General features: G+C 36.5%; 1 protein-coding gene across 32 annotated transcripts in view; it reads right to left on the bottom strand.

Annotated features, from left to right (window-relative positions):
• Dlg1 (discs large MAGUK scaffold protein 1) overlaps positions 1-27,427 on the bottom strand; it is a 209,914-nt gene that overhangs the window by 96,176 nt on the left and 86,311 nt on the right. For 14 of the 32 annotated variants that reach the window (XR_003951751.1, XR_003951752.1, XR_001781789.2 and 11 more), the window contains one exon: positions 5,326-5,424. The exons of 11 other annotated variants lie outside the window; for them this stretch is intronic. Coding sequence is in view for 18 of the 21 variants with exons in the window: in NM_001252435.1 (NP_001239364.1) it covers positions 5,326-5,424 (99 nt within the window). In the remaining 3 variants the exon portion in view is untranslated. Of the gene's footprint in view, positions 1-5,325; positions 5,425-22,164; positions 24,463-27,427 lie in introns of those variants that run through there. 7 more of the 32 variants (XM_006521769.3, XM_030248961.1, XM_017316867.2 and 4 more) reach the window with 3 other exon arrangements.

Genomic DNA, 27,427 nt, shown 5'->3' with positions numbered 1-27,427 from the left:
GTATGAAACATCTTTGTACTATTTTGCAACTTTACAAACCTGAAGTGATTTGAAAACAAAGCCCAATACAAAACTAAAAAAATTTCAACAAAATAAGTAGAATAAAGGAACTTTCATCAAGTGTCAGAATATAATTACAAAGACATTCATCCAGATAATATCACAGATACTATTTTAAGATTACTCATAAAATGAAAATTTATCAAGTCAAACAATACTACTGATCCAATAAATTTAAGACTCAATACTCTTATGTATTGTAAAATTTTAAAGGTTCAGAGGTCATACATAGGATGTTCTACAGAGAGTGAAATTACTCTCATGCCATAATGAAATTAACTGCTAAATGATCTCATCTATAGTTGTTCTTGTAGGAAGTCAATAATGGTATTAGTATATACTTACGTTTCCATGATCCAAAAGGAATATCTTTTGGAATGTTGCACAGATACTTGAAACAACTGGGTAGAAGTATTATATCATGTGTGTGTGTGTGTAAAACTATCTATGATTATCTATGAGGTTTAATCTATGAATTAGTCACAGAAAGAGATTAAGAGTAATTAGTAATAAATAGAACAAGTGTAACACTATTGTAAAGTAAAGGTTATGTAAAATTTGACTCAATGGCTCCTAGCATTTTTCCACTTAATATTTTTTAAATTTGACTGTAAATGGAACTGCAGAAAATCAAATTTCAGATAGAGAAGGGTATTAATGCATATGATTGGAACAATTACTAGAAGGAGAAGGAGGAAGCAGAAGGGGAGAAGGAAGAAAAAGAGGGGTAAGAAGTGGAGAAGAAAAAGAAGAAAAAAGAATGAAACCAACATATTGTAAAGTGTGTGTCTGAGCATCAAGAGACCATCCCTGCCCCAATACACACACACATGCACACAGGCATGGCAAGCACAGAAGGGGGAAAGGAAAAGGAGAACGGAAGGGAGAGGAGAGTGAGGGAGAGCAAAAGAGACGCGGGTCTGGAGAGAGGGAGAAGGCATGAGAATACATCCAAGAGCACACTAGAACGAAAGCGCTGCCAAATGAGTCACAGACTAGTGCTTCAGGTTGACAATCGAGTCTAAAGCGTCTGCTCTGGAGCAGACATATGCCTCTGGATTAAGAAGGAGAAGCGTAAAGATGAGTGGATGCATCTTTGGCAGAAAGAACTATGTATCATGTGCTTTGGTTCATGTGGGAAACTGGAGCTCTGAAAAACGTGAGAAATTTCTCCGGCACTCACATCTAGAAATGAGTGTTGCTGAGTGGTAATGGGTTTCGATCAGACTATTAAGTTCACGATGTATTATTAATTCTATGTAGCCACTCAATGTATCTTGCACTGCACCATTTGTAGTTAGCTTTAATAAAGTTCAACATACAAGCACTCTGTAAAATATAAAAGCATTCGACAAAAAGAAAGAAAAACACCAAAAAGGTGTTTTTGGTTTTTGTGGTTTTCTGACCTGTCTAGAACTTGCTATATAGACCAGGCTGGCTTTGAATTCAGAGGGATCGTCCTGACGTTGCCTTCCCAGTGTTAGTATGAAAAGAATGCACCATTATGGCCATATGACAGTATAGTCTTTAAAAAAAATCATAATCTATGTATCTTTCTTCCTTTGGGGTTATGACCTGAACCTCACAGTTACTAGGAAATATGGAGACAAGGGAGGAGTATAACATTTTGAAAGTGTAACTTATTTGTGTGACAAAGACAGGACTATTTTTTCTATTTCTGTGCTGAACAGCTTTATGTCAATTTGACATAAACTAAAGTCACCTGAGAGGGGGAGCCTCAATTGAGCAAATGACTGCATAGGACGGCACTGCAGGGAAGCCTGTAGGTAGTACCTTAATTAGTGACTTATGGGCGAGCCCAGCTCACTGTGGGCAGGGCCATCCATGGCTTGTCATCCTGGGTTCTCTAAGAAAGCAGACTGAGCAAGCCAGGAGAAGCAAGCCAGTAAGTAGCACCTTTGCATGGCCTCTGCATCAGCTCCTGCCTCCAGGTTCCTGCCCTGTTTGAATTCTTGTCCTGATTTCTTTTATTGAAAAACTACAATGTGGAAGTTTAGGCCAAATATATCCTTCCCTCTCCAACTTGTTTTTGGTTATGGTGTTTTATCACAGCAATACTAACCCCGACTAAACAGCTTCTATTACCATCCTGATGCCTCTAAAAAGACAAACAAGTTATACATTCTTTTCTTTTTCTTTTTTTCTTTTTCTTTTTCGAGACAGGGTTTCTCTGTGTAGCCCTGGCTGGCCTCGAACTCAGAAATCTGCTATATAGTCTTTTATATTTTAAAGTGCTTATATTTTTTCATATAATACATTTTGATCCTCAACTTAATGTGTCCCCCCCCCTTCCTTTTCCAAAACAAACAAAACGTAACAAAACAAAAAGCCCAACAACCCAAGAAAACAAAATAAATACTATAGACAAAATTGCCAAACCATAACAGCAGCAGCAACGGCAACAATCCATGGCATCCATTCTGTGTTAGTCAACTACTCCAAGAGTGGCCCTGCCCTGGAGTGTGGCTATATACCCAGGGTCACTACACTGGGTAAACTGATTTTCTATCTCTCAACAGCTATCAACTGCAAATAGTTTCTTGGACCTCATATCTACTTCTCTCTGCTGGGATTTTGCTTGAATGTTAGTGATGTCACAGTCTCTGAATTCATATGTGCATCTAAAATATGTTCTCTTGGAATCATCCATTCTCTCTCTGGCTTTTACAACTTTCTGTCTCCTCCTCTGCACTGATCCCTGAGCCTCAAGGAGAGGAGTTTGATGAGGACATCCCATTTAGGGTCAAGTGCTTCATCGTCTTTCACTGACTGCACACTGTCCAGTTATGGGTCTCTGTGCTAAATCCTATCTACTGCAAGAAGACACTTCTCTGATAAGGGTTTAACAATGAAGATTTAATTTATTTTTCAAGTGTGTGAGCTTTTGTGTGTATTTGTGAATCAAGTGCCTGTAGAGAGGATGTCAAATCCCCTGGAGTTGGGAGTCAAAAATAGGTTGTGAGCCACCTGACCTTAGTGCCCAGGACTGAACTTGGGTCTTCTATAAGAGCAGTATCTGCTTTTAACTGTTGAGCCAGCCCTCTACTCCAAGGTACACATTCCTTAAAAGAATATGCTTTTTGAACTTGGTGTCCTATTAACTGTTTTTTAACAATAAATGTGCTATATTTAATATCGAGAACAATACTTAGCTTGGAAAATGAGACAACTCCATGAGCTTCTCATGTTATACAGCATGGATTACTATCATCTAAGGACATCAGACATGTTAATAAAACACACTGAGGGCGTTCCTTTTCTTGTATACATAGCCTCAGTGACTTTTTTTTTTTTTTTTTTTTTTTTTTTTTTGAGACAGTCCCTATGTAGCCCTGGCTGTTTTAGAACTTGCTATATAGTACCATGCTAGCTTTGAACTCACAGAGATTCTCCAGCCTCTGCCTCCCCAGCTCTGGGAATTAAAGGTGTGTGAGCCACCATGACTGGCAGCTCAATGACTTTTAAACTTCTTTATTTACTCTCTCTCTCAAAAACAAAGTTAAGCAGCTAGCATGAGGGGATTATGTGAAAGGTACTGTGCAGATACACCTTGTTTCTTTTTTGCTGGGAACTGAAATCAGGATTCAATATATTAAAGCTCATATATTAAGACTTTATCACTGCAGAATCTCTCAAGTAGGAACTATCACCTCTCTAGCAATACAGATTTGCTAAAAGAATTTATCACTATGAAGTGAACTCTTCTGTTACATAGCAGTACATGGTTGGAATGAGTTCAAAACAAGTCAGACCGACCTATAAACCTTTAATTATTTTTTTAACTCTAAGACTATGAGCGTTTACAATTTACAATAACAGTAGATTGCTGTTAGGGACACTAAATAAATAAATAAATAAATAAATGAAAGACACCCCCCCAAAATAATAAAAGGACAGGTCCCTAATTAAAAACAGAGCAGAGTCCTGTACAAAATTTCAAGGGATTCTAGCAAATTATTTTAAGAAAGAAGCAAGTAAAATAACCTTTGAGATTCCCTTTGGAAAATGTCATACCACTAGGCATTTAAAAACACATGTATCTTTATCATGTTTCAGTAACTTTGATTGCTGACTGCTCACTCTCTGCAATATAGAAATAATATGTATCTGGATTTACTTATTTAATTCATGATGGTTTCATAATGAAAGTCATAATATTAGTATCACCCAGTCATTGCATAGTGAAGCCTCGCTATAACCCTGATGATTTATCCTGGGATCTCAGGTAGTGTGGCTATTCTGACTGGTGTTCAGTTGTTAGCAGAGGGAAGCCCTAAAATGTGAGTGCTCACAATTGTTCTCATCTCCCCCTCAGTGAGGATCATCTGATGCTGTGACTACACCCACACACATTATTTACACTCACACACACTATTTACACTCTCATACATTGTTTACCCACCCAGATTTGTGTCACTCAATTTCAGCAAAAATATCTACGAACACATTTACCTTTAATATGATACTGCAAGCTCTCAACGAAAGATCATTAATATTATACATAACACACTCACTATTAATGTGTGCTGTGTAATAAACTGCTATTAAACTGTGTTGCAATGGTAATAAAGTTTCAACAAACCACTCCTTACAGTTAGTAAGATTCTAAAAATTAAAACTTATCAAATTTACTAACATTTGGCTATGATTTTCTTGTGTCGCAGTTCTGACAGAAGTTATGAAAATTGTGTAAATAGCTCACATAGACATAGAGCACCATGGCACACATTGAGATCGGGCTCTCAGGAAGTGGTGGCAGCAGGACCACCAGGATCAAAGCTAACACAGACTATGTGAGGCCCTGTCTCTAAAACAGGAGTTTTCATAAAATTGAGATATAACTTATTATAATAAATTTAAAGTATGGGATTTAACCAAATAACAAAAGGCTGGCTATTTCCAAAGGAGACAAATATACGTGGAGAAACAGTGCCATATAAAAGAATGGATCTGGCAAAGGAATAGGACCATTACATTTAAATATTAGACTAATTTATAAAACTAAACACAGTTACAAGTATAAAGGAAGTTAAACCCCCAAAGGTTCACTACTATATGTTCAGAATGCACTCCATTCATAGACGACCAAGTAAAAGGTCAAAAGTTGAACCTATCTTAAATCCCAATTGAAGTCAAAGCAAATTAATATACCTAACAACATATACTTCCACAGTTTTAAAAGATACGAATAAAACATTGAAAATAAATTAAATTGTTATAAAGAAAAAAGAAAGCAATAACAACCTGTGGTGCGGAGGGCAGGACGACAGTACTCTCAGCAGGGACTGGCAGGGCAGGGGTCACAGGGACAATGGGAGAGGAGGGAGGAACAGCTTCTGTGGGCTAAAATCATTAAGGACAAAAATCAGGAAAAACACCAAAGAAAAGAAAAACAAACAGAAAGTTGCACCATAAAGGTAAATTATAGTTCTCTATAAAATAATAAGTGAATAATTCATTAAGATATTACTTTAGTTAGTTAAGTATTGAGACTATCCTAATTATTACTATGACATCAATGTATAACGCCAGGGTCCACAGTTAAGAAAGTCTGTTCTGTAAGACATGTCCATAAAGACAATCACAGTCTACTTTATGATGGGCTTGTTTTGTAGACAGATGCTCTTCTAGCATCCAGAAGTTATTTGACTATTTCCACTTTTCACATTAAAATAAAAAAAATTATTAGCCTACTATGCAAGTAATCTTATAAATCCACAGAAAAAATATTAAAAAGAAAATTTCCAAAATGAATTTGTATTATTGGAAAATAATCCATACTATTAAAACTCTGCTACCAAGAACAATAATACCCTGAATGTCTGCCTGGTGCTCCTGTGAAGTCACTAACACTAGCACTGGTTGCCTTCATGTGACAGGAATAATCTGGGAAGAGTGGAGGGGAAAGCTCAGAAAAAGTAATTTGCCAGTAAATATAAACAGTCTTTAAAACAAAAATGTCTGAACTCTGACTTAGTTTAATGGTAGCACACGCCTTTAATCCCAGCACTCGGGAGGCAGAGGCAGGCAAATTTCTGAGTTTGAGGCCAGCCTGGTCTACAGAGTGAGTTCCAGGACAGCCAGGGCTACAGAGACCCTGTCTCGAAACAAAACAAAACAAAACAAAACAAGTCCCCCCCCCCAAAACCTTCTAAGGTATTCTCTCAAAACAGCTCTTATACTGGGGAATTCTCTAATATCCTAAATATTCAAAGGTATTTTAAGTAAAATTAACTTCTAACATTAACTGTTATGAAGCAATTAAAATAATCTATAATTGTTTACAAAACAAGTAGAATACTGCTAATAATATTGAGAGAGATGAAATTTATGAAAAATAGAAGAAAGGTTTGAAACATTAGCTGGGGTCAGAATTGTAACTGTTCCCATTCTTGCTTTGATTTTGAATCTGACTTCTCCAACTGATAACAATAAACGAATAAACGCATGGCGAGAGGTAGAAGATCTGTGTATACCAACACAAAAGAAACCATCTTCCATCAGCACATCCTTTACAAGACAAACACAACGAATATGCTCTAAAGACACTTTGAATTTCAGTAAGAGTATTAACTGGAAAAATATTAACACTGATGAATGAACTAGAATTGCTGGACTTGGCTATCTGAATTTCTCTCATTTTATTTTCACACATTTTTAGCCATTAGAGTTAATGATGCAAAGAAAATCAATCTCCTCTCCCCCAAAGAAGTAGAGAAGGGATGGCATTTGTATAATATTGTGAATATATACTTAATGTCACCTAATTATATACTTAAAAGGCTAAAAAATAAGGTGCTGGAGAGATGGCTTAGGGGTTAAAAGCACTGACTATTCTTTCAGAGAACCTGGGTTCGAGTCTCATTTACCCACACAGGTGACTCCAGTTCCAGGGGAGCTGATATCTTTTGCTGTAGGAAGCAGGTGCACTGGCATACATGTAGGCAGAATACACACACACACACACACACACACACACACACACACACGATAATGTAGCTCCTCAAAATACTAACCTGGATAAACACAACAGATACAATCTTAACCAAGTGACCAGAGGTAACATCACTGTGACTGGAGAAACTGAAGTTAAGTACTATCTGACACTCACTTTGGTGATTCTTTCGTTTTTTAAATTAATCACTTTATTTGTTTGCATTTCAAATGATATCCCCATTCCCAGTTACCCCTCCACAACTCCCCCATCCAATCCCCTTCTTCCCCCAAACACAATTAATTAATAGAATCTATTCAAACAGACAAATCCAAACTAAGTGATAATGCTACAAAATAATTGGCCATATCTATCAAACTGTGATAATTATGAGTCTTAAAAATCATTGTACTTTTTTTTTTGTTTGTTTGTTTTTCCAGACATCTGGGGAAGATGTGGATAGATTTCTCCAAATGGGTAAAGGATGTGAAGATATTTGTGTCCCATGTAAATGTTCACCAAAAGGTGACTTCAGCAGAGGAGGAGTTCAATAATCAAGTGGATAAGATGACCCGTTCTGTGGACAGTCAGCCTCTCTCCCCAGCCATCCCTGTCACTGCTCAATGGGCACATGAACACAGTAGCCATGGTGGTCGAGATGGAAGTTATGCTTGGGCTCAGCAACACGGACTTCCACTCACCAAGGCTGACCTGGCTACAGCTGTTGCTGAATGCCAGATCTGCCAACAGCAGAAATCAACACTGAGCCCCAGATATGGCACCATTCCTTGAGGTGACCAGCCAGCAATCTGGTGGCAGGTTGACTACATTGGACCACTTCCTCCGTGGAAAGGACAGTGTTTTGCTCTTACTGGAGTAGATACTTATTCTGCTTATGGATTTGCCTTTCCTGCATGTAATGCCTCTGCCAAAACCACCATCCATGAACTCACAGAATGCCTTATCCATCGTCATGGTATTCCACACAGTATTGCTTCTGACCAAGGAACTCATTTCACAGTACAACAGTGGACCCAGGATCATGGAATCCACTGGTCTTACCATGTTCTCCATCATCCTGAAGCAGCTGGTCTGATAGAAAGATGGAATAGCCTTTTGAAGCAGCAGTTACAGCGCCAATTAGGTGGCAACAGCATGGAGGGATGGAGCAGAGTTCTTCAGAAGGCAGTATATGCTTTGAATATATGCTCGATATATGGTACAGTTTCCCCCATAGCCAAGATCCATAGGTCCAGGAATCAAGAGGCAGAAAAGGGAATAATAGTTCCACTCACTATCTCTGTGTAGCCGTGGTTGTCCTGGAACTCACTTTGTAAAACAGGCTGGCCTTGAACTCAGAGATCCACCTGCCTTTGCCTTCCCAAGTGCTGGGATTAAAGGAGTGTGCCACCACTGCCTGGCTATTGTACAATTTTTATAAGCAATTTTATTATAGCATACTAACATAAACTCTACATATTTTAATTATTTATTGTGTATGGATATTTTGGCTGCAAGTATGTCTGTGCATCACACATATACACTACCTGAAAAGGGCAGAAGAGGGTGTCAGATTCCTTGGAACTAGTTACAAATGGGTGTGAGCTGCCATGTGGGAATTGAACCAAGACCTTCTTAAAGAGCAGCCAATGCTCTCAAACTACAAAGCCGTTTCTCCAGCCCCAACAGTACATATTTAATTTAATGTATGCAATCTCATAGGTTAACACATATGAAACTTATGAGCACAATGAAGGTTGTGAACGTGAATGTATCTATCATCTCTAAGAGATTCCTGGTCTGTTTTTGTTGTTGTTCTAGTCCTGAGCTGTATCAATCCCCTGGTAATGGTTTAGTAGTACAGAGCACTTCTACACTAGTAAGTGCACACTGGAGTCCTAATACTAGGGTAAGAGTTACAGTTCATATAAAATTAGGCAATGCTATACACTCACCTCAAATTTTAAAGCCAAGCACAATACACACACACACACACACACACACACAGACACACACACACACAGACACACACTGTCAGTTGCTCCCCATATCCCTTATGACATCTCTTTATGTTACATTTAAACCCCACTGCACCCTTCTTTTTCAAAGCCTGTTCTGTTCTAGAATCTACTTTCTTTGGAAAGGATCTGTCTTAGGCAGGGTTTCTATTTCTGCACAAACACCATGACCAAGAAACAAGTTGGGGAGGAAAGGGTTTATTCAGCTTATATTTCCACATTGCTGTTCATCACCAAAGGAAGTCAGGACTGGAACTCAAGCAGGTCAGAAAGCAGGAGCTGATGCAGAGGCCATGGAGGGATGTTATTTACTGGCTTGCTTCCCCTGGCTTGCTCAGCCTGCTCTCTTATAGAACCCAAGACTACCAGCCCAGAGATGGTCCCACCCACAAGGGGCCTTTCCCCTTTTGATCACTAATTGAGAAAATGCCTTACAGCTGGATCTCACGGAGGCACTTCCTCAAGGTAGGCTCCTTTCTCTGTGATAACTCCAGCTTGTGTCAAGTTGACACACAAAAACAGCCAGTACAAGATCTAAATACTGGTTCTTAAAAAAAAAAAAAAAAACACCTCCCAACAACAACCTATGACACCTTATCTCAGTCTGTAAGAGACACCTGGAATTAAGAATTCTGTGAAAGACCATGTGTCCCTACCTCTTCAGCATACAAATACTTAACCAACAATGATTTAATGGTTAATAATTTGTTGGTAAACAAATAAAATATCCAAGTCATAAATGACAGAGTAACAACAAAATCCATTTAATTCACTTGAATCAAAATTACAGCCCTAAAAAACCCTAATAATCAAATGAAAGTTGATAAGGAATGTCAAATATTTGATTTTACAAAATAGAGCAAGGAGATGAAGAGGATTTAAATACATTTGAGAATGTAATAAAATGCTTAGGAGCTGTAGAAGATTCTAAGCTGGAAAATGTCAAATATAATAATGCATCAACATGTATTGTTTAAACAATGAGGCAAAACAAAGTAATCATTATATTTAGGTTATTTTCAGAAAAGAGTGGATAATGGCATTTTAAACCTTAACACTCTTCTATAACCCTATAAATCAAGTAGGAAACAATGACCCTTACATCATTCCTGTCCTGCTCTATTTGTATCACTCGGTAAAAATCAGCTCAATCGAGATCTGTTATTGTTTTTAAAAACCTTGGTCACATGACTAGCAACAGTCTCAGTTGTTTCTATCCATAGCAACACCACAGAATCATTAGCCTCTAAGGCTGCCTTCGGAGACTTGTTTCCATGACAACAGAGGTTATAATATTAACACTGTCTGAAGGAACACTGCAGAAAATTGTACATTTCTATAAAATAATTGGATAGATTATACATTGTCAAGTACTTTTGAAAAAAATATCACACTGGCAATTATCTGAAAAATGTTTAAACTGATTTAACAAAATTGTACTAATTTTCTACATAGGTTTATTTTTTTATACTAATTTAAGGTCTTAATTTAGAAAACCTGCACTCAAAATATAGATTCTTATGTCATCTGAAGTATGTGCACATCTTCATTTATGACAATGTAATACCGACCCTCACTTTTAGGCATTCAACAATATATACACACATTGTGAGCCTAGCATAACCCAACTGGCAGCACTGGTGAAAATAGGCATGAATAGTCAGATAGAACCCGTGAGAGAAGAGTTAATGTACCTGGGAACCGATGGGATTTGAGGACTGTTAAAAATAATACCCGCAACTGAGCACAGTGGTGCGCGCCTCTTGTCCCAGCACTTGGGAGGCAGAGACAGGAAGATCTTTTCTCTGTGAGTTCAAGGCCAGCCTGGTCAACATAAAATGGTCTCAACAAAACAAAATAAAACAAAACAATTCTCACAATTGCAATTAAAAATTATTTCCTAGATAATAATTAGACTTGGATATGAAAGAGCTGTAGTGCTATTCAAGTATTTATTTTTCTTGCTAATTATTTATTAAGACTTTCAGGACTGGAAGAGATTTGCTCAGTGGTTTAATACTCGCTTAACAAGCATGAAGCCTTGGGTTTAAAACTTAGTCTCCTGTAATCAAAAGATAAAACATAAAATCAAAGCCGGGTGGTAGTGGCCAGCCTGGTCTACAGAGTGAGTTCCAGGACAGCCAGGGCTACACAGAGAAACCCTGTCTCGGAAAAAATAAATAAGTAAAATAAAATCAAGAGATAAAATAACAAAAAATGATTTTCAGAATGTAAAACTGACAAGATAAATAAAACTACAATACCAAGAAGCTAATGTTTACATTTTATATTAACATGCTTCTTATACTCAGTAAAATGAACTTAAGACTAATCAAATCAAAACAAAACAAAAAACAAAACCCAATGTCTAAAAATATACTGCATTTTCAAGGAAAAGTGAAATATATGAATTAACAAATTTTTTGGTACCAGTATCTTAGGCAACCAAAGTAACCATCCAGGCTACTGCTGGTGACTAAAGAGCCTGACTTTGTACACACATGGTTAGAATTCTTAATCCAGGTTCCTTGGTCCTTTGTTTAAAGATCTACTATGCCATAATGAGGCATGCTTCTGATTAAATGTCAAAGCGGCTATTTAAAAGAAAAAAAAAGAAACCAGGCAAAACCTGCAAGCCTTTGAATGTTTGCAGAGGATAAAATATAGCAAAGTCGATTTTTATACAAACTCCACTTGGGAATTACTGTATTCAAGAGAGGATCAATATCACAGGACAAAAGGTATTTTTCATGGTTTAATATTTTTCTTATGATTCATACGCCCTTTGCCACCGTCACTACAAACACATTACATCTTTAATATAAACTTGTTTAGCTAAAAAAAAAAGTATTTCAACCATGTATGACATCCATGCCAATGTCTCAGAAGAGTGTATAAAAATCAAGCTTATTTTTAAATAAAACACAAAAAGTATCAAAATGCAAATATTTTTTAAAAACTTAAAATAGCTGTGGGAAATAGGAAAATAGATCTAGTAATTAATTCTACTTTAGAAGCATAGATGCGAAACTGTTTATAGTTTACACAGACAAGTTAGCTCATGAATCTATTATTTTCAGTTGAAAATTCATAAAATTAAGGTTTCTGCTCTCTTCCTTATGGAAAGATGGTATTTATATTAGCATTCAGCTAACAGCCTCAAAAAAGGATGACTCACTCACTACAAACTTAAAAACAGAGCCTTAAAGACTGAATTTAAAGATATGGTTATATAATTAACACAGGGAGGATGTTATCAATTGTATTATGCCTTTATCATTGATATTCTCAGAACTGGCTAGATAAACATGCATCACCAAGGACTTCATCAACTATTAAGCCACAGTAGGCTCCCGTAATGCTTCCGTAGCAATGGCAGCTGCTCTGTTCTCATCACTCCTCTCTAAGTGCCCAGTGGCTCAGGCTCTGCTAGTGATCTTACATTCTCCCTCTACTTACTGCTTCAGCTACATTGATCTGCTACTCCATACCTTCCCACTTGCTAGTTACCTTTCTTCCAAGAATACTCTTGCTTAGACAGCTCAAGTCTAGGAATTTTTCCTGTCTTTACTCAAATGATCACTTTTGAATCAAAGGCTCCATCAGCAATTTTATTACCTACCCACATATCTTTCTTCTTTTCCTCCTAACTTTTCTTTCAGAATACCATATTTTTTGTAATTATATTGTCTTCTATTATGATATGAGGTTGACAAAAGCAAAGATTTCTGTTTAAGTTTTTTCTTTATGTTCATCATCGCAGGAAGCTATGTGTGTGGGATGAATAAAACTGTGACTACCAACACAGACTATGAAATGGATTTTGAATACATGCTCTTCTTAGTCTTGTTCCCTGTAGTGTTGTACTTAGAACAGACACCAACTATAGGTTCTTTCTGCATGGTTGGGTCCACACACCTATTCTCTTAGATAGTGTTTCTCACTGTTACTCTCCACTTTACTGTGATATTCCAATTTAGACCTTTTAGTTCTCTAGTACAATTTTTGTTGTTATTGTTTTGTTTATTTTTCTCTTATTTGAGACATATCTCACTATTGAACCCTAGATGGCCTATAATGCTCTAGGTAGATTAGACTGGCTTCAAATTAAAGACATCTCCTGTCTCTGTCTCAGGAGTGCTGGGACTAAAGGCATGCACCACCATGCCCAGCTCTGATACTTGTTCAGATAATCTTCTGTTGCGTTCTCTCTTGGAATAATTATTGTGGGTTTTGCTTTTTGCTCTTGGCTTGACCCTGTTAAGGTTAAAAATCTACCTGTTTTCCTTAATTTTTTTAAAAATTAGGACAGAATTCTTTTTTACTCTACAATTATATCAATTCCTTCAAACTCCTTACTTCCAATCCCACAGTATTTTGTGGAAGTGCTAATAACGGTGGTAGCCATATTATGTCTGTGCTGAATGGTGACTCAAGACCCTGAGGCTGCTACTGAAGTCAGAAGCACTGTCCGTACATGATCCTTACTGACTGCAGTCACTAGCAGTGAAGGTAATATATAGCACCCCACTGATAAGTCTCACACTCGTTTTCCAATACTCTTAAAACAATTTCAAGTTTACAATCTTTTATTATAGTAGATGGTTTTACAAAGAATAGTCAGAGTATACAAAAATCAAAAAAGGATCCATTTTAATTTAAATTCCAGATTATAATCACTAGTTATTTTCTGAAAACCACTTAAGAAACTTGTACTGTACAATGATCATTATGTTTTCACAGCTACACGGCTAAACTAATAGACCAAGTCTCACAAATATGATACACAAAACCAAAAACCTGTTCAGAAATGCAAACAACTTGGTACTTGACAAAAAATGTTTTAAATAATTTTTCTTTTATTTCATGCCTACAGGTCTTTTACCTAAGCATATATGTTTACATACCACTTGGAAGCCTCATGCCCAAGGAGGCCAGAAGAGTGCACTGGATCCCTTGCAAATGGAATTACAGACGGTTGTGACTGCCATGTGGGTGCTGGGAATTAAACCTGGGTCCTCTGAAAGAGTAGCCATGCTCCTAACTTTTGAGCCATCTCTGCTAAAGATGAATATAGTGGCAATGTCTTTTAAGAGCACTAGGATTCCTTATAAAATTCTAGCTCTATGTTTGAAGAACTGGTTTGTAGTAAAGAGCACTGGCTGCTCCTTCCAGGCCTGGGGGAGGGGTTAGTTCCCAGCATCCACATCACACAGCTCACAATGTGAAGGAACTCCAGTTCCATGTTATCCAACATCCTCTGCAGGCCTTCACAGTGACCTGAACACACATGGCATGTGTACACACTCATTCACTTAAAAAATAAAATCCAACAGCCAAGGCTATACAGAGAAGCCCTGTCTCAAAAAAACAAAAAATAAAAATAAAATCCCCCGCTGTCAGATATGATGGCCAATTATGTAACCATCCATAAGATAGGACCACCATTTCTGTTCATTAATTTCTATGTCACTGTTAAATGATCATTATCAGTGGGTATATTTAAAAGTTTCTTAAACAAATTGGTAATTATAGACTACTGTTTTCTACATGATCTGAACAATTATTTTTACCTTTCTCAAAATTCTGAAATTATATAATAACATTGTTGGGGATTATAATATTGCAAAAGATCTTTTAAAATGTGTTTTAGTGATACAAATTTAAGTTTACCATATGTAGAGTATAACACCTCATATACTTCTTCTTTATCCATTTCAGTGTACATGTGCAAGTGTCCTGCTTTTGTGCGTATTAGCGCACCACGTGTGTGTGCCTGGTGCTAGGTCTTTTCATGGTGTTGCTTTTTTGTCTTTTGAGACAGGGTCTCTCTGTGTAGCCCTGGCTACCCTGGAACTTGTAATGTGGACCAGGCTGGCTTCAAAATCAGAGGTCTGCCTACTTCTGTCCCTCAAATGCTGGGAAGTGCCCTACCACTGCCAGCTAGCCAGTGCTCTTGAGTGTTGGTTCCACACACACATTTTTTTCCCTCAGAGAATTTCAAGTACTTTGGCAATGTACACACTTTATCTTACAAAACCTTCGGTGTAGATGTGCCAATTTTTAAGCTATAGTTCTACATAAAGTTTGTGAAAATAATAATGATCAAATCATATTGAGAAGCTCCTTGCAACAATTATGTTAAATGGAGATAAGCACCTTCATTTATTTATTAATTAATTTATGTATTATTCAACTAATATTTATCAAGGCATTCACTATGCTAGGCTCTAGGAATATAAAAGAAACTGAACATCTTTATAGGACCAGCCCTATGAAGCTTATAGTTCAGCAGATGACAGAGAACAAAACTGTGCTAAGAAGCCTGCAGTCTAAATCTCAGAAGAGAAACACTACTTGATACTAAACAGAGGAGCCCAAATGGAAGCTCAAGAAGCCTGAAAAATTCAGATATGTGGCTCCACCCTTTTCCAGAAGTTTACTTTAAATTTTACTTTAAAAGTTAACTTTTAAAATTTCCTAGAATATATATTAAAATACGTAAATGTGAAATGTATTTCTCTTAGCCTATTTGTCCTTGACAGAAGGGCCAACTATATCAAGACATTATATAGAAGCTGCACAGATGAAAACTTACATAAAAATTTTCCTATTTAGTTCTCCAGACTAAGCCAATCTAAATTTAAGATAGCAAGTTTGTATTTTTTAATAGAATTTAATTTTCAGACCAGATTTAGGTTCACAGAAAACTGAATGTTGAGTACAGCAAGTCCCTGCATGCCCTCGGCCCACATATGTGTACAGTCACCCACTCAACCCCCTGCACCAGAGTGGTATATTTGTTACAACAGATGAACCTATACCAACCCACCATTATCAGAGTCTAGTCTATGCTGGGTTCACTTTTGCTGTTGGAGAGTCTATGGTTTTCCAAGTGTGTGATGGCATGTATCTGAAATTACAGAATCATACAGAATAGTTTCACTCTCCTCTTAAAATCCTAGGAATCCCACATTTTTTCTTTTTGACTTCCTTCCCCAAATGTCACAGGGTTGGGATAATATGAATAAAGCCTCTTCAGATCGTTTTCTCTTCACTTAGTAGGAAACAGTTTCCTCCCATGTGGCTTAATCTTTTTTACTGCTAGATACTATTCCACTGTCAGAAGTGTATCTAATCACCTACTGAAGTACATCTTACTTGCTACTAGGTTTTGACAATGATAAGCAATTACAAACATCTATCTACAGTTTTCTCTGCATAAAAGTTAGTACTAAATTTGAAGAGATTTTAAGGATTATCACTGCTAGGTTATATGGTCAATAATGTATTTTGTAAAGATTTCTATAACTATTGTAAACAAATACTTTTTGTGCAGTGTCTGTGATTTCCAAAGTGTTCTGCTGCATTAATAATTGGTTCTTAAATACTAAACACATATAGGCGTGCTGTAAAACATTTCCAAAGATGAGTCATGATATTAATCTTACTAAGCTCATGACCTTCTGAGTGAGGAATTAATAAATAAATGTTCCTGCCCAAAGTAGCATTTTTGTAACCAGTTAAACAGACTATTTCTACACTTTTTATCTTAGAAACAACCCTACTCTTGATCAGAGTTGGCATTTCTACCATAGTTTTAAAAGGCTGCCGATTTACCTGGTATATATTCCAGTTTAGTGCAAAGGAAACACATTACCAAATATAAACAGCCTCTCAAAGATAAAGACTATCCCTTCCTTCTTATCTGGGACCAGCTTTATGAAAATGTATGGGCAACAAAGCTGGACTCTAGGGTATTCCAAGATGAAGATGTCTTGGTGGGGACACTGACACCAGTTGCCTAGTTGTAAGTCAGAAGGTACATGGATATAAATAGGCAACCAACCATATGCCTGTTTGCCTAGGAAATATGTATTTGTACTGATTGCCTCTCTTTAGTTATTAATAGTACCCTCTCTCCATCTAAAGCCTATGAGAGTTGCATAGTTACCCTGACTGTAAGAAAACCAAAACTTTTCCCTCCCCTTGGGATTTCTTCCTCTTCAGTAGGACAAGTAAGAAAGGAGTTACCAAGCAGAGGATCAGCTTACTAAATACTAAGTCAGTACACAAATGTTTCGTGGAGAGATTAAGACAGAAGACAGACAGACAAAAATGTGTACTAGCTCTTCAGAGTTCAGGTTGATTTGTCTGTTTCTTCCCTCATTTAGTAACTTCTTGTTGTAGTCGTTATGTTGCCAATAATGTTATGGAAGCTGAGGATTAGCATAAACATAAATAGAAAATCCTACCTCTAGGGAACTGCCAGGCTAGTAGGCAAAACAGATTCTGAACTGCACCTGCACTCATATGCACACACTTACACATACAATTAAAAATAAATCTTTAAAGACATTAACTTAAATAAAGGCTGTAACAACAAAAATCAGCCTGTAGGTAACTACTCCGAAGAAAGTTATAAGAGTAAAGTGAGACTGATGCCCGAGGAAAGGCACTGCCTAGCTGGGGGCAGGCAGGCAGGGAGCAGAACGAGAAGCCTGTCCTCACCAAACGCCAACAGGATCTGCTGTCATCTTGGAAATGGAGCAAAAGAAAAAAGGCAATCCCACAGGTTTTGTTTTTAGTTTCTCAGCATACATAAGAACAGGAAGTAGGCTAAAAGCTCTCTCGAGACTGACATGTAGCTCAGTGATAGGGCATGCTTATTAGCACGGGCAAGAACATGTACTGTCTTTCCATCAAAGACCACAATGATAAGAAGAAAATGAACAAACAAAAAATTTAAAGTTAAATGAAAACAAAGAAAGTCAATAATAGTGATGAAAAAAGATAAAATTATCTTTTATGCTTACTTAAGTGGAAACACTGGATAAACAGGAAACTACGGATACAAGGCCTACTGTACAGGATTAGCTTTGAGCTAAAGACAGACATCTTGATGATGATGATGATTGATGGTGATGGCACAAGACTGACTGGATAAGATTACATGAAAACACACACACACACACACACACACACACACACACACAAGAATACAAGACTGTACCCTACTTAGCAGTAAGAAAAAGGAAAACACTCCAAAGGAAAGTGAAGCTAGTAGAATGTTAGATCAGTATTCCAGAGTCAGAGGTGAAAAACCTTCAGTAGTAATCAACTGTGTTAAACTCATCTGTATAGCAGGTCACATGAAGAGAATAACTGGCCAGTGGATTTGACAATGTACAAGAAGGTGGTTTCAGCTGTTTATGTTAGTGAGAGGTGTTTCAGCTCATGGAAATTAATTAATACACAGAAAAAGGCAAATGACAGTGAAGAAGAAAAACGAGTCTGATGAGGCCTTGAATAATCGAGCGGGAGAGAAAGGTGAGCTTTAGGAACAGACAGTTCGCTTACTGCAGCAGGCCAGGCAGGACAGAGGAAGATTATCAACTTAGAATGGTGCTCCCTAGAAAGGGACAGTGCAGGCTTAATGGGCAGTTCTCAGGCCTGGTGAAGAAGGCAAAGCTGCATTTAGGACACATGCTTCCAATAGAGTGGTGGGAAGTGGGAGAGAGCTGAGATTATGAAAAGATTTGAGCAAGGTAATGAGGGATGGACGAGTGGCAAAGGACAATAAAAAAAATTCCTGGTCCCTGGATCTTAAGAGGATTAAAATGCATTGTAGTGGAAGGCCTGAACAAGTGAGCCGAGAAGGAAAAGTGCTAGCCATGTGAAATGCCTACATCAGAGGTTGAAGTGATATGCCAAGTGGTGTTGAAAAGTCTTCAATACAATCATTTGAGTAGATTGTTCAAGTGACAGAAAACCCAAGATCTCTATGGAAAAAGATAACAAAAAATAGAAAAGTCAAGATTTTAGGTAGATTATATAAGGATACTGAAATTAACTAAGAATGATTATACAAATAGTGGGCAGGGAAAAGACGTTAAGTCGGTACTCAAATACTCTCCAAGTCCCAGTGATTAAGAGAGATGCAGAAGCCCAGAAAGGGAGAAAAAGGAAATACTGACTGTATGATATCATATTGCAAGTAGTCTTTGTTTTAAGTAGTTTATGTACTGGTCTTCCTGGTGGAAGTTTTTAAAAGACGAATGACTTGAGATTATACACAGGTTTTTTTTTGTTTGTTTGTTTTATTTTGTTTTTCAAGGCAAGGTTTCTCCATGTAGCCTTGGCTGACCTGGAACTCACTCTGTAGACTAGGCTGGCCTCAAACTCAGAGATCTGTCTGCCTCTGCCTCATAAGAGCTGGGCTTAAAGATGTGAGCCACCACTGGCCTGTCCCCAAAAGCAGTTTTTGGTTTTTTTAAATCACGAACAAAGAAGGAAGATGAAGTATAGTCATCCACAAACTAGTAATGACATCAACTGCATCTCTTGGTTGCCATGGTGACTACTTACAGGAACAGGAAGAATGATGAAGTAAGGAATCAAAGTTTAAGTGTGTGTGTGTGTGTACATAAACTACTTAAAAACTATTTGCAGTATGAAGTCTCTGAAGAAAAAATTATATCAAGGTAAACCAATTCATGACAAATATGTCTTAATAATAATTAAAAAGTTCCCTTTCTCAACTCACAAGGTAAACTTCTGAGGCAAAACCAAATGAATGGAGATAGAATGTAACAACATTTTTATCACTACTGGTAATGGGTAGAGGGGTGAGGGAAACAGGAGAACAGGAGATATGTGTGGCCCGAGGATAATATGAAGCAAGAGAAAAAAAAAGGCAAGACACTCTAAAGAACTACAGATATTTCGATGTGAAGACTGTGTGCGGTATATTAAGAATAGCATTCCAGGGAACTGAAACAGACGCTAATTCCACAAACATTTACCGAGCGTCCAAGCACTTGGTATCTTGTAGGTCTTTATAATTTGGTTTCCTTAGCATTCAGAATATGACTTCCTAAATGTTCCAGATAGTCCATGGAACTTGGCACATAATCTTAGTTTTGAACATAGATACTTCTAATAGACAAGTACTTAAAATAAATCTGTAAGTAAAATTTCTTTTCACTTGTAGCACAAAGTGTTTGGGAATCAGAACAGTAATTTGAGATAAATAATTGAAATTTAATTTAGTAACAACCCCCAATTTGGTAAAGTATATTTTAAACCCAGTGAAAGAAAATTTAGATTAAAAGTTAAACCTTCCTATGAAATATTTTAAAAAGTTCATTTCAGATAACATCAAAACAGGAGATCCTGCTATTTACAAACCACAGTACAAACTATATCCATAGTAAGTACATAGTATATGCTCAACAAATTATGACATTTCACTCATCTACTTTGCTCCCTACAGCAACATGCAAATTCCTCTGCTGCTACAAAACAAAACTGTCAAGACTGAGTTATTATAAAAATGCACTCCTGTGTTAAATAAGGTACGATCATGTCTTGAGTTCCTCTTCTCAGTTCCACTATATTTTATCATATAAAGCAAAAAGTTATAACTAACAACTTGAACATATAAATTATACAACTCATCAGTTAGAAAAGTGCAATGTGACTCCTCTAGGAAAGACAGAAGTGAAAACCTCTGGCCTAGGATTTTCTACTTCCAGACTCGAAACACAAAGGTAATGAAAAGGCCAAGAGAAGCATTGGTTAAGAAGTTTGCAAGAGAAACGACCTCTTTCTTCAACAGAGAGACACTACAGGGGCCAACTTTGAGGGAGAGGAATAATCGTCAATGGTGTAATAGGGGTTACGATTTTAGTGTACAGGTTCCTGTATTCTAATCCTGTCTTCTAACCTGCTTTCAATAGTTTTATGTGTGAACTATTGGTCTTTTCATGTATGTCCTTAAGATGAACATTAAATATATCAATATGTATATGCAACAGTAGTTTATTTATAAAACCATAAAGACTAGGGTATCTTTTTATTGTTATGAAAATATTATTTAATATTTATCTGTAACAACTAGTAGCACTAACATTTAATCTTTTCATTCTTTTATGATCAGAAGCAGGAAAAAAAATGCTCAGAGCAGTCACTTTTTAATTTAAGAGTCAGTCACTGCCTATCAGTAAGTTCTGGCTGGAAGGAACCCTGGTGACTATATATGTAATTTCATCTCAAGCATATAAGAAATGGGTAGGTTTTCTGACTTTAGGAGTTGATATTTTACTACCACAAAACATTGTGAGAAAACTCTAACCAAAACAAATAATCAGGTTGGCAGTTATATTTATATTTATTGTGCTGCTTCTAGTGAGTGAAAAAATAATCTTTAAAGGAAATTTATTTTTAAAGGCCCAAAAGATCATATATGCATCTGTATACACATTAAGATTTACTGACATTAAAGGAAAAACCATTCTCAATTTGTTCTTAGACTATTTTTTACCCTTTTATTTTCACTAGTTGATTTTTTTGCTGCTAAAATATATATTAAAATATTAATACTTCCTTTTGTCTTCTTTTATACTAAACCACAAGCATTCATTCAACTGTTTATTTTTGTCTCCTACATTCAATATTCATTTCCCCTTAAAGAAGGAATTTTATGGGACTTTTTTGCTAGCATCTTTAAAATTTGAATGTTTTAAAAATATTCCATGACTATGCAATTATACAAGTTTACTAATTCCAGATTATTCTTAGACAATATATATTTGTAAAATGGATAGTCATTAATATCTTGAATAAATAAATTTAACTAAGATAAATATATATCATATTAGCTAACTACATTACATTTAACCTATTCTCAAAACATTAAAAATGAAAACATTTAAGCTACCTTTTGTTTCTTACTATGCCTCCCCAGGATTATCTACTAGCATACAAAAACTAAATAGGTGATTTTCTTTTGCTCAAACATCATTCTTCATAACATTTAACACCATCTAAAAATAAGATGAGCATTAACTTGTATTTTAACTCACATGTTAATGACTTTACATTTTTAGAGAAGTCATTTAGTAGAATCTGAGACTGTTTTGTTTAGTATTACATAACATAAGGGAAAATGTTTTTCATTTCCCCTTCTGTGGTAAAGACCTGCATAGATGGACTAAAAACATAAAATTTCAGTGCCAAGATAACAACACAGTAGATTCATTTTTAATAATAAATCTGCACTAAGACATCGTAGCAAAGCAAATATGAACATAAATATACTGAAAATAATTTCAACAAGTGGCCTGTTACCTGGGTGGAGCTGGTGGCTACCGAGATGCAGTCAATAAAGCTGTGTCTTCGAGTGAAGAATGCAACTATCTGCTGCCAGCGGGAAGGCTCTGGCTCGGCTTGCAGTTCATCTGACGAGCCCTTTTTTGCCCAGTGTTTCTGCTTAGGGCCTACTGAGCCATGGCTAGAGCTAGCATTGCCTCCTCGACTGGCGCGAGAGTACAGAAGTGTGTTGTTTCCGAAAATGTAATTCATCTCTGCAGCCCTGCAGGTGGTTGCCAAGCAGTCTTACTTCTCTACCAGCTGCTGAGTGGTGAATGATCGGTGAAAACTGCAGCTACAATTACAGCAGCATCACTTGTAGATCAGGGAGATAAAAACCTTGAGAAATGATGCTCATTTTCTCTGCAGTTTCTTCCTATGACCGAGCCTGTATCTTCCTTCTGTACCTGTTAGCTGTATGGTGGCTGAGTTTATTTTTGCAGACAGAAAAAGACGACATAAGGTGGATTTCTTTCTCGTGATTATTTTTTCACCAGCGTCTGCAGGAACCAAAAGCTGTTCTTTTGTTAGCTGATAACTAGACCCGGACTGAAATCCAGGAAGTGAGGTCGATTAGCAGGTAAAGAAGGAGGTTATAAACACTGGGCTACCAAGACCCTTTGGGGATGACTGATTTAACGCACTGGGTGGAGAAAGCCCGGGTTACTAAGTTCCCATCAGCGTAGTGTAAAATCCAATGGCATCTTCACTGCTTACATAAATTATAAATATGAACTGAATTTTAAATATAAGGCTTCTTTCTGCTAACAGCTTTGATCTCATTAAAAGAATATCTGCTATTCATAAATTTTAACATTGCAATGAATCTTATATTATTTAGCATTGGTTTTCAAATTGTTTGAAAATACCGTGTTGAATTCTGAAGATCTAATGTTAGGGAAATTTGTTTATAATATAGCAAAATCATTTTACAAGGTGTATTAATTTCTAATGTTTTAACTACTGAGTTTAGAACAGATTAATCAGTAAAATACATAAATGGCCACTGGAACTTTTATGATAAAAAGAACTGTTAAGGAGTAATATGCACTGTCTTCTGGCATATAATAATCCTTAAAGTTATAAGATTGAGTTTATAATGTGCAAAAGAACACCAATAATTCCTTTCATTATGAAACAATGTATAAATACTACTCTGGCTCATGAAGTAATGCTGCTTGATTTCTAAATTAATAAGCATTTAAAAAGAATCAATGATTTTTTTTGTTGTTGTGTGTAGTTTTTTTTTCATTATAGTAGTTAGCCTCAGAATTGCCTGGTTTTTACTATAAAATCTCTAAAGGTCTCAGTGTATGTGTATGTGTATGTGTATAAGCCACACATCTGCAAGTGACCAGGGAGGCCAGAAGAGGGCATCAGATTATCAGGTCCCTTGGAACTGGAGTTACAGGTGTTTGGAAACTGTTATGGGTGCTTGAACTAACTCAACTCAGGTCCTCTGGAGGAATTAACATGTTCCTAACCACTAAGACATCTCTCTAGCTCCCGGAATGCTAGTTAAAAAGCTCCCTAAGTAACTCTTAACATTCTCAAGTTTAAGAAGCAGATTCTCAAGTATAAGCCATGCTGTGCTATATCAGTATATGTTACAATAGATGTCCATTGAGAAAGTATATGTAAACAAAAGTGCTACTTGATAATAACTGAATCAATGTTCAGTCCTGTACGAACACAACACACACTCCAGGCTCAGTCACGAGTATTTTTCAGACGTGGACAAAATCTTTCTTATGTCTGTACTTCTAGGCAGGAATTAAATGTAACCTACTGGACATAGTATTACAAGCCACACCCTTGGGTCCATTGCAAATTTGGCTCAAGAAGAAAAAATGTCCATAGTATCTCATTGAAACCTTACCTAAGACATGTCCCCAAAGAGCAGAGAACCACATGGGATTCTCAGGAATAAGACGCCTTCCCAAAGAGATTAGAGTTTGGTGTTTATTTCCAAGGACTAGGAAACCAGCTTGCAAACTGTGATTCTATTCTACTTATGTTTAGTAAAGGAATATATGAAAACATTAAAAGTTGATACAGATCTAAGAATCCTCTTTGAAGGAAAGAATAAGACCTCCTGAAAGCTGGGTGTGGTGGCGCATGCCTTTAATCCCAGTACTTGGGAGGCAGAGGCAGGCGGATTTCTGAGTTCGAGGCCAGCCTGGTCTACAGAGTGAGTTCCAGGACAGCCAGGGCTATACAGAGAAATCCTGTCTCGAAAAACAAAAAAAAAAAAAAAAAAAAAAACCAAAAGAACAAAAAAAGACCTCCTGAAATACAAAATGTTATTATGGTCCAGGTATTTAATAAAGAGCTCATTAATATAGTTCATATAGATAGTATATACCGTTTGATTCCAAAATGTGTCCTGATCCATATATTCTGACAAAAAAAAAAAATCAAACAAAACATAACACTCTAGTTTTGATACAGGCCTTGATATTATGGATTATGACAAGGACACAATACAAATACTAAATGCAAACCTCCTTCATCAAATTGCAAACAGTATCAATACAGACACAAGAATAATCCTTCAGTGTCCACAAACTCATCCTAGAAAGTCAAAGAGCTTAGGTACAATTCAAAGTTTAGAGATCACTCCAAGTTTCTCCAAAGCACAACTAAATATGCTGTATGCTTATTCAATCTATTTACTACACAACTTCCAATTTCTCAAAAAGCTGCTCTATACAAACAAGTATCTTGTTACCCAAAGAACAAAAATCTATGATTCATATAGGCCATCGACTGCACAACAGTGCACGCACACAGAACAATGTGCTTATCAACATCATAATTGGGTCAAGGGATAGATCTTTGCTTTACAGTTGCCTTATTTATTCCACAAAAGAACTGAAAGATTAACCTCACTAAAACAAAATTTAAGTTCATTATAGAAAAACCTGGAAAGCTTGTTTGAAATAGAGAATAAAAGTAATATGCCACCTAAAGCAACCAACAAAAATAATTGCTCTTAACCTCTTAGGATACCCAGAAATTAACATTTTATACAGTTTAACTTTTCCTTTAAATGTATCTATTCATATGTTTGTGTGACTCTGTGTCTGCCATGTGTGCTAGTGCCTATGGAGGCTAGAAGAGACAGCTTTGGGACCCTAGAGCTGGAATTACATACAGGTGGTTGTGTGTCACCTAACCAGGGCACTGTGAACCAAACTCAAGTTCTCTGGAAAAGCACCAAGTGCTCCTACCTACTGAGCCATCTTCCCACTAGCATTCCACACTAGAATTCCAACCTCAGCAGCTAGAGAAAGCTTCATTAGTAAAGCAAAATCCACATACACATACGTGTATTCTTGGTTGTCAACTTAACTGTATCTGAAATTAATTAAAGCCAAACTTCTAGGCACAAGTGTGAGAAATTTTTCTTGACTAAATCATTTGAAGTAGAAAGACTATCTTATATGACGGCAGCAATATAAAAAACATGGAAGAAGTAAGGTTTTAATCCTTGTCTGCTTGCTCTCACTTCTAATTGGCAAGTATATTCCTTCACTCTTAGGGCCTACTTCTTCAGGATTCTGATATGCACTTAAGACAAGCTGAGATATTGAGCCTTATGGACTGAATGACTACTGTATTCTTAAGACTTTTTGTCAGGAGACAGCCATTGTTAGAATAGCTGGACCATAGCTTTGTAAGATATCTATCTATCTATCTATCTATCTAATGTAAGACTTATATATGTGTCATATAATAAATATAAATATGTATTCATTCTAGCAGTTCTGTTTCTCTAGAGAACTTAGACCAATACAATATACATGCATGTGCACGGACACACATATTGTTTCACTGTGTAGCCCTAGCTGAACTGGAACTCCATGAAGACCTTGAACTCATAAAGAATTGCCTTCCTCTGCCCATAGAATTAAAGGTGTGCACTATCCCCAGCACTGTATATATCTAATAGCCATTATGCAAAACTTGAATATCATAGGAATTCAAGTTAGGAATGTAATATGTATTTTATAATACAGAAAAATTAAACAGAAGTAAAGATAGTTCAAAATTATACAGAATAGGTCCTTGATTATTTATAAACATATTTCTAAACTTACAAATAAACCCAGAAGCCTTTAGGTATAATTAAAATACCACATATTTAGTAATCTTAGTGAACAAAGAATGCTATTTATTTAGAAAAATGAAAACACACACACACACACACACACACACACACACTGCTGTCTCATGTAAGTAAATTCATTCTGTATGTGCACCATCTAGTGGCCAAATTGTATACAAATTATATGGCCTTAGTTTTAGGCCATCCCAATAAGAAATGGAGAATGTGCAAAATTCTTCATCTGGAGGTCAAGAGCATGGACTATTCCTTCAGGGAATCCAAATTAGAGTCCCAGAGACCACATTTGGTAGTTTACGACCTGCCCATAACTCCAGCTCCTGGAGATCCTCTGGCTGGAGAGGGGTGTGTGCATTTGAGTGCATACATATGTGATGCACGCACAACCTGACACAAGCGCACATACATTTAAAATGAAAAATCTAATGTATTGCTCTATAGTAATAAAAATGATTAATTTCAAATTGCATATTTTTCACTTGAAACAGAAAGAGTATATTCCTATAGCATTTAGTAAAAAGGATTACCTTTGATTCTAAACTTTCTTCTGTAAGAGAAACTATGTGACCATGACTTCCTTTAGCGATATTCTCACTCCTGCAGTGTGAGATGTATGAAAGTAGGAAATAAATCCAGTTTAGGGATCAACCTTCTTTATCTTCTTTTTAAGTTCCTTCTACCAATACTTATATTATACATATAGTTTAAACAAAACTTTCCTCACCATTAAGGAAAATTGTATAAATTCTTGTTTATCCATGTCATTACAATTTCCCATATATATGGCAAATGCCCTCCTTTGTCACTTCACCTAACATTGGACCAGTTCTGAAGGCTGAATTTGTGTTTATTTTAATTTACTCTCTGACTATTTTCCTTAGGTCTTAACTCACTGTTTTTAAGAGTCCTGATAATATTGTTAATCCCTGAACTTATCCACTATGTCCTTTTTATTCTCATTGGGATTATTTCTTAGCATTCTATTCCTAAGTTCTTTATTGAGACTTCCCCAACACCACTAGCCAGAAAGTATCCTTTCCAGTTTACCTTCAATCAGAGAAGCTTTTCTCTGCAATGATCAGTGGTGAATACAGAGTCCTGGCTGCTTACAGT

This window comes from Mus musculus, chromosome 16 (genome assembly GCF_000001635.26).
Source record: "Mus musculus strain C57BL/6J chromosome 16, GRCm38.p6 C57BL/6J".
Lineage (NCBI taxonomy): Eukaryota > Metazoa > Chordata > Mammalia > Rodentia > Muridae > Mus > Mus musculus.
This window is presented reverse-complemented; position numbering and strand designations above follow the sequence as displayed.